Here is a 9,645-nt window from a genome sequence, read left to right as displayed (position 1 = left end):
CAATACAAAATACATTTAAATAAAATTAAAATTAACCACAAAGTATCATAATATTTATAATATCAAACAATAACTAGACTAGAACCATGCTCAACGTAATATTAATTAAATATATGTATGTATGTATGTAACTATTATATATATATATATATATATTGTATATATATAAAAATCTTTTTGTAACTCTTCATTTTCATAATACACGAGTAGTTATAATTATTGATTGATTTAAATGTATCACAAAAATCCCCGGTAAGTATTTTTTTGGTAACGATTGCAGGCAAAATATGTATTTATATGTACGTAACTCAATTCTCAAACTCTAATGAAAGCAATATTATAAATTGTATAAAAGTATAGGCATATTTCGAATTCGAAGATTCAAACTGGTTATTTTCATTTGTTATACAAACTTTTCATAAGATTCTTGGTTAAACAATATTTAAAAAAAAAAGCTATTTAACACTTGCCACACTGTGACCAGGACTTTTATTTTATTTTATTTCTCCAAATATACTGAATGCACGGTCTTCATATTTTATATATTCCTCATCAAAACCTCTATGATTCGAATTATGTCATTACGAAATAAAAAAAAATTGATCAATATCAATGGAAATAATTATTTTCACGGCAAGTACCTTGTATCAGAAGCGAGAAAGAGTCGGAAATTCAGTACACCACGCTCAACGGTCAGTGTGAGAATGATATCCACCTTGGAATGACGGTTCGGCTTCAGCCGATTTTATTTTATTTTCATTTCTTGCACTTACTTTATATTATTCGACGTTTAATACACGATAAAATGACTTTTATAACTAATAACAATAATTATCCCGGCAGATTTTGCATTATTTCAACTTAAAACACCTCATTTTAAACTGGACGCTTCGCGTCCAGTACAGTGAGGCAAGGGTTAAACAGTAAGAAATCAATTTAAAACATAAAACATTATATAATATAACGCTGCCTATTTTAAATGTAAGTACTTGTGCCAAAACGTTTGCAATACATAAAGAATTAAAATAAAAACTAATGAATTTTCCAAACAAAATAAAAAAGTAATACTAATTTCGTCAAAATAAATACAAGTATAGACATAGACATCATATTAAATTTAACTACGATATAATATACCATATACGCAAACCTCAGATTTTTATGTTACTTATAAATAGGCCTTATATCAGTTCATTCAAACAATAAAGTTTATTTTATTCGACGTATGATAAAAATTTTGGACTTTGATTAAAAAAAAAAAAAAAAATCCGATCAATTCTATAATATGTCAAATAAATATCAGAATATTATATAGTATCATAGAATACGAGTCGAAAGAAAAGAAATAATATGCAATTAGAATTAGGACACCAAAGGCTTCGAAGATCTAAAAAAATATCTATAGTCTGCCGCCGGCTCACATTCCGTCATTTTGTTTTTGAACATATTCTTAAACAAAACTGTTTAGATTGAGCACATGGATTTTAAAATTACAATATGAAAATATGCTTTTATGAACACTTATAATATTAATACAATACAGACAAAAATGAAATTCGCATTTGTTCTTATTTTGGCATTTGTTCAATTGAAAATACTTTAGTTTTCAAACAAAAAAAAATAAAATATATGAACGCATTAAATGAGTATATATGTACATATACTAGTCGAATACCATATGAATTATAAAATATTAAAAAAGTTACTTTTTAAATACAATTTTGATTGTTCGTTTTTTCTACCTATGGCAGCATGTTTGATCTTATCACAAATTAGGTTACATAGATTCGAAAATCCGTCACTTGATCACTTGCATTTCGTCTTCCCATCCAACAGCTTCTTCCAAAGGTCAAACTGTTCACTAAATTTCACCATGTGTATGCTAATCGCTCTTTGGACAGTGCAAGCGTTCAACGGAACGCGTTTATTGAGGAACTCGGCCGCGTGGGCCCGTTTGATTTTCAGTTTTTGAGCCACGACCCCCGTAGTGAAGACGTCCTCGAGCTTCAGATACGTCTGATCCAGCGAAGCCTTGTACAGATCACCGGCCAGCGAAGCCGACAACAGATACGCCGGACCCGTTGTAAAATCCGGGAACACGGGCGCTCTGTACTGACTCGTAGACACGTAATACTTGGACTTGGGATTCCGTATCGGCTTCCATCTCTTAGCGAGCCGACCGTATATAACCTTCTTATCGTTTAAATGCCGCTCCGTAAAACTCAACAGCTTCGGTATATTAATAAACATATCATCGTCCGTCTTCAGAACGAACTTGGCTTTAGGACAGTAGTCGGAAACCCATTCCATCATTGAAATCGTCTTTAAAGTCAAGTTGTTGTAACTGTCGAAGAATCTACCCCGGATTATATCCCCGTACAGAGCACCTTCACTCGCCAAAGCAGTCTCCAGCTTGGCATCTTCAGTAATTCCCAATAGGAAAGCAATAGCTACGTCTTTCCTACTCGAATAGTGACCCCAAGTCTGTCTGATGGCCATGCGAGCATCGAGATGCGACGGCGCCGACATGATCAACGTTAAGAGTCTCAACGACGAGCCTAAATCAGGACAGATCTCCGGCCTAGGTGTGGTATGTCCGGCCGCATACAATATCCTAGTTTTGACTCCTTTGCTAAGGTCAGGTGGTGTTTTGACGGTGACGTTTACCGTCGGTGTCGGAACCGCCGTGCCAGACGAGCTCGGCAGACTCGACATGCCCGGCATGATGGCCGGAGAGCTGGAGGCACTGGTGTTGGAGATCTGCTTGGACGAGTCCGAGTCCGAGCTTGTCGTGATGTTTTTGTCCATGACGTAGAAGGAGGCGACATGTTGGCGGATCTGAGGTCCGGAGTTGCTGTAGTAAGATGCGTAAGCATATATTGTGAGACTCAATGCCCCCACAACAAGAAGATGGATCATACGCAATGCCATGACTATTTATCGATGCGACGTCATTTCACCCAGCCCCATCATCTGAAATATACATAAATTAACAAATTAGTAAAAATATTTCAATAATTCATACAAAACTTTTACTATGAAGGATCAATATGTACATATACATTCATATGGAGTATTATGATTTTTTATTGATCATGATATTGATTCTCAGTGAAATTATAATTTCACTAGTATATATATATATAATTTTATAAACGGATATAACAATAGAATTACAAATTCACTTCTTAATGTCAGTGAATTTGTAATTCTAATTAAAACGTACTACCAATTATAACAACATAGTCTTAAATAAATAAAACCAACCCTAACTTAACCTAACCTAACCTTAAATAAATAAAACCAACGCGAGTAAGCATTGGAGTGAGGATAGAGAGGAGCGAGGTGGCGCGATTCGTATCGGCAACGCACTTTCGTCCAACTGTCAAAAATTATAAGTTCACTAATAGGGGCCAGTGAAAATGTAATTGGATATGATTTCACTGATTTATACCCAGTGAAAATGTAACTACATAGTTATGAATTTACTGAAATGTCAGTGAAATTATAATTTCACTGTGACATATACATAATTGATGTTTTTGTCGAATTAGGAATCGTAATATTCACATACATATATTTTTTTTTGGAACTAAAATAAAAGTATATAAAAGTACTACTTCCGGAATTTATATACTTAAGCATACCTATTATATGTAGAAAATTTCAGTTCAGTCCATTCAGTGGTTTAAATGATAATAAATCAGTCAAAACTTCTCACGACAACACTTTATCTATCGATTCTTAGTTTATGTATTAAAGTAAAAAAAATAATCCTTAAAAATATTGATCAATGATGACTCATAGGAACCAACCGGTTGCTAGGATTTTTAAAAATGTTAAAACAACACACACACACACACATAACAACCCTTTCGTGCGAAATACACTTGAGGACTGATTAATTCACGGAACGTTTGATTGCAAAGACAAATAAAGGTGTACAAAAAAAAAGATTGAAATAAAATTCTCGTGTGCAGTTAGCCATGATTCATACAAGGTTAATGGAATATAAAAAAAATTATGTTTGGGAAAAAACGCGTCCTTAACCCAAGCTCTCTTGACTCTTTAGTCATACTACAGCTCAACATGACAAATAAAATGATTATCAATTGAATGAAAAATGTGTTTAAACACTGAACCACCTATTCAAACAATGCACTACCGGAAAAACAACAAGTTCAAATGACAAAACAGTTCATTGTTTGAATTTTACCTTGTTGTGACAACCGTAGTACAATGCATACATATGTACATACATATATGCATGTATTTTAAGAGCATTCTAAAATTTTAAATCAATTTAAAACAATTAATCACTGGATCGACATTGTATTATGTTGAACATAATTTAAGTAAAATCATACGTATAATACCTCATTTTATTTACCATAGATAAAAACCAGGGGTTCTTTATCTATGGTAAATGAACCAATTGATTTGATAAGCGTAAATATCTAGATATCAAAAGGTTAAAAAACTTATATGTCATTTCGCGGCTGTTTACAGTAGGGACAACAACACGCGATTCCTATTGATCAGCTGAAATGTTCTGAGCGGTGTGAATTGTACATTTATAAGCTGGCGTATGTTTAGAACATTTTAATAATATAAATTAAGATTTAAAGATTGAAGACCACCGAAATGAAAATATATAAATGAGAAAAAATTGCATTTTTAATTTTTAGCTTAATTTTAAAATACTGAAAATATATAATTTAATGTAGTTACATTTAAATTTATATATGTTTTCAATATAATATTTCAATTACACAAAAAAATATATGAGAATATTTTAATTCCACAAAAAAATAAGTGAATATTTTAATTCCACAAAAAATAATGTAAATATATGTACATATGTGAATATTGCGATTCGTAATTCGCGAAAAACATAAATTATGTACATATTAGCAGCATAGCTCGGTCGTTAAGCTTCTGCTTAACACCGAGAGGCGCGGGGTTCAATCCCATGAGCTGACCTCGATTGAAAATATTTTTTTCTGTGTATATCTGTAGTGCTGCTGGTCAGACCTGAATATTTGTGACTCCAGGTCGATCGTTTCCTATCAGAGTTTGTCGATTTCTCTGATTTCTCTGTTGAAACGGTTCCCGATTAAAATTGACTAAAATCCTTCCTACCTACTATGTCACCACTATTTGAGTATGATTAATGTACAATAAAAATATATGTACAATTCATAGATGTCTCGTTAATTTGCTAGTTTGAAAGTGTCTCGTAATTCACCGACTTGTATAATAAAAATGCTGCATCGATCGTAATTGGCCAGGAAGGCGCATTGGGGTTACCTGTAAGGCCTTCCTGGTATATGTAAAAAATAAATAAAATAAATAAATAAAAAAATATGTTACAGTGAAATTATAATTTGACTGACATTTCAGTGAAATCATAACCAGTTACATTTTCACTGGCCCCTATTAGTGGAATTATAATTTTTGACAGCTGGATGATAGTGCGTCGCCGATACGAATCGCGCCACCCCACGTCACAGCCTCGCTCTTCTACATCCCCACTCCGATGCCAAACTCGCGTTGGTTTTATTTATTTAAGGTTAGGTTAGGTTAGGTTAGGTTAGGTTAGGTTAGGTTAGGTTAGTTAGAGTTAGTTTTATATTTTGAAGGTTAGGTTAGGATAAGTTAGGGTTGGTAGTACGTTTTAATTCGAATTCGTACGTTGTAATTCAAATTATAAATTCACTGAATTTGTAAATCTATTGTTTTATCCGTACTCACTGCTCAAGTCAGTTAAATAAATCTCTCACTAGTGAAATTATAATTTCACTGACAATAACAGTTTCACTGTAACATATATAATGAAAAAGAATCACAAATATTTTTACTGTGACGCATTTTTTTAATTATAAATAATTATTCCAAAAAAAAATTTATGGAAAAAAACATAAAAAAATTTTCCAATCTTAAGATTTTTAAGTTTAATCATAAGGACTAACCAAACCAAAAAAAGTTTAAAACAACTGCTTTTAGCTATCAGCATAATTTATGTAAATATATACATACATATGTAATTGTATAAAATAAATTTTAATTACTAATTTTTTATACTCGCGCAAGAGCTATATTTCTCGCCTGCTAACGAACTATTCAACATTGTACTGTGCAAAATAAAATAAAAAAATATATAAATATTTTCGTAACCTTGTCCTCCAAACAACCCAAAAGAATCCAAGGCATGCAACGATCGCAGATACTCAACCGTAAGTGCTCACAATTAAAAAATCAACACCGTAGAAATACAAAAAACTCAAAACGAAAAAAATCCAACTCACGCTCGCCGTGATGAAGCATCATTATAAAACCTTATTATAAATGACGTCATACACTTTACAGAAATGAAGATGAATAATGAGCCATAATCGTGATCTGTCGACAACCAAAGACAAAGTCAGATCCAAAGACAAGTGGAGGGGGGTGGGGGGGGGGTCAAAAAGCATCACTCGAAAAGCAATAAATAAACGGCAATCGATGAAAACGTGAAATCATCACACGGACAACAAATAAACCAGCATATTGCAAATGATGACGACGATCACAGAAGATGACGTCTCCTAAAACATTGACAAGCGCTGCTCTAGGAAGTTGAAACTACGTAAAAGTTTATTTTACCGGCACGATTCGGGCCTGACAATAATTGCCACATGTCATAGGGGGAAAAAAGCATGTTATGTACTTATGTGTGTATCATTCTTTAGTTTCCTATGAAATACGAACCGGTATATGGCTCGTTTCAATTAGCTTGGCAGAAGATAAAAAATACTCTTTTCCTATTGGTCACACACGCGGAATTGGTAGGAAACAGCACGCAATTTTCGTTACCACATATGTAACGGTCTTGCAGCAAATCGCGTACAAGAAAGTTGACAATTCAAAAATACGTCATAGATTTGAAAAAACTCGAGTCAAGGCTTTGATAAACCATTGTAGACAAACTTTTCAATGAAAATTTCACAATTAACCCTTAGAGTGCTGACGTCTTTTCTGTTGAAAGCCCGCCACGCTGAATTTCGCCACCATTTCCAACTACAATTATTTAGAAATCCAATAGAAAGCAGGTATACAAATTTTAGCTAATCCAAACAAACCCTAGATCACCACCGCCGAGGATTTCGAGTTTTTTAAAGGTGTGTTTAGACTCTAATACATCTTGGAACAATATAAAATAATTCAATTAATGAATGTATTCTTCCAAAACTATTTCCATCTTCTCTTCATTGTTGTTAAAAAGTAATGATCACAATCTAAATTCCAAATCACAAATGAATGACACGGATCACAAGACCCATGTTCAATGCATTTTTTTTTCAATGCTACCTTTAAAGGTTTAGTAGGTAATATTCTTGTTTACTTTGTACATCCAAAATTTACAACACCTATCGGCGTTTTGCAAGCCTATGGACAGTGTCAGCAAAACGCCAATCGCCGTTGACCAGCATTCAAAAGGTTAAATGCAAAGATCGTTATCGTTAAAGGCAAAGATCATTAGCGAAGATTCTTGCGATAGCGATCATTTTGCACAAAAACTATTTTTAATTGCTACTGTCGACTATGTTTTTTTGCTCTCTTGCTTTGTACGGTAATATAAAGATCTATTGTGATCCAAATTAAAAAAGCCCAAGTCGTTTCACAGTATTTATTCAACGATTCAAGACGTCCACACGGATCAACCGCTCACTCCAGAATAATCTGATCTACCGTGTGTACCTCCTTATAAAGGACAAGTTGCACAACACAGCTTTCCCGATCAATTTACATATGTATCTATTGTCTAGGCACGTAAAGGTCTACCGTGGTGAGCCTATTGTTCCGTGATAACTCCAGCGTATCCTTTGTTCGGGCACTTACTGATTCACGTTAGCCTAATACGGGGTATCTATTGTTTACCCACGAATGCACGAATGAGACAGTGAATACTCTCTCATGTTCCCACGTTACATTATTTTAAAAGCGCCAAACCAACACCGAAATATACTCATTAGGGCAAGATGGTTTTGCTATTGTTGACTTCGTATAAACTTTTTTCTCTCTGGCTTTGAATACAGTTAGAATTAGGTGTATTGTTATTATCCATTGCCCTAATGACCATCCAATGTCTATTCACAACATGACGAAACAGTAAAAATGTTAAACATATGTACATACAAAGTCAAGTACAAAAGCCACACATGAAGTCAATTATATATGCAACTAAAATAAAATAGAAGTTTTAATAAAAAAAAAATACCCCGCGGCGCATTTTTAACGTCAAAACATCATCATTCACTGTTGCAATGCCGATATATCCAGCATCGAATTCGACACGCAATCTAAAAGCAATATAGAAATTCAAAACCCATAATTTAGTTACGTAAAATTGCTAAGTACTCGGTTAGCGGGGGATCCACCGCAACGATGATGATGATGATGACGGTCGACCGAATGGGCAGCAATCTTCGGATTCGTTGCACAACACATCGACACGGCTGCTGCAGTTTCGAACCATCATTGAACATCATGTCAAACTTGGAACCAAATTATAGAACTATCTACTTACACCCTAGCTTAGGATTTCTCCGGGGATTTAGAGCGGTCACTTTTTCGTGTACCGCTCTAATATGTACCAGGTAGTTCCACGTCAAAAAAAAAATCACTAGACGAGTCGAAAGTTACGCACGCCAGTTTGACCCAGAACAAACATTGCTCAAATTGAAAATCTCACGGTTTATCCCATATTCGTCGGCAACCTTTACAGAACAATGGCTCAGTTGATTGAGTATTAATTGAAAATGGTATCATCTGTGGGTCAGCGATGTTAATCCGAGCTCGACACCTTTCTCTTTCCGTGACGGATCGGAAGTGTATCGCAACACGGCTCGGGTAAAATGGCGTGATGATACATATTTATGCAAATGTCAATTTCCCCTTTCGCGGACGAGCGGTCGGCAAAAATGCTTGCGGAACGAAAACGTGAGCCGGTCGGTAGTTAGTTTTGATATACCGAGTTTCACTGTTTGTTTTAATTACACACTCGCAGAATGAAAAATTAAATTGTTTTGCGCAATGCTGCACTAGAACACTGTGCTAGGCGTGTGTTTCCAAACGAAAATGTTCCAAATGAGCATCCGAATTCGTAATTGGTGCTACCGATTGTTCTATGCAACCGTCTGTTTCGACAATCGACTCAAACGGCTCTGAAAAAGACTCCTGCTGATTTGAAGACAACCACAAATAGCTGGTAAAAGCAAACAAGCTCAATATGTTGGGTATATAGCGAGACAACAGTTTCCGATAGGAATATGAGAGATTCGGAAGAATAAGAACAAGACGGCGACAAGTGGGCAATGCAAATATAACGTTTCCTTTATTGATATCAATATCCTTGTTTACACGCTGAATGGTATGGGACGTCACGTGTCCTCGGCTTCCCGCAATGCACGTGCAGAATGAATATGTTTGGGAGGTCGCACGTGTATTCTTAAGCAACCGACAGGTATCTCCAACATTTCTTCAAATATGGGTTTCACCGTTATTGATCACTGATTTTTGGGACTCTGTACCATGAATATTGGTGCTGCGCTTTTTTCGCATGTTTGAAAGAATCAAAAAAAAAAACACGTGCCACGTCCCACT

General features: G+C 34.8%; 1 protein-coding gene across 1 annotated transcript in view; it reads right to left on the bottom strand.

Moving 5' to 3' along the window:
* Positions 1–272: 272 nt before the first annotated feature.
* LOC143918009 (beta-1,3-galactosyltransferase 5-like) overlaps positions 273–9,645 on the bottom strand; it is a 40,680-nt gene continuing 31,307 nt past the window's right edge. Inside the window, exon 2 of the mRNA XM_077439655.1 lies at positions 273–2,973. Within this exon, the coding sequence (XP_077295781.1) occupies positions 1,807–2,931 (1,125 nt within the window). The 5' untranslated portion in view covers positions 2,932–2,973 and the 3' untranslated portion in view covers positions 273–1,806. The remainder of the gene's footprint in view (positions 2,974–9,645) is intronic.

The sequence above is a fragment of the Arctopsyche grandis genome, chromosome 10, assembly GCF_051622035.1.
Source record: "Arctopsyche grandis isolate Sample6627 chromosome 10, ASM5162203v2, whole genome shotgun sequence".
NCBI classification, from domain to species: domain Eukaryota; kingdom Metazoa; phylum Arthropoda; class Insecta; order Trichoptera; family Hydropsychidae; genus Arctopsyche; species Arctopsyche grandis.
This window is presented reverse-complemented; position numbering and strand designations above follow the sequence as displayed.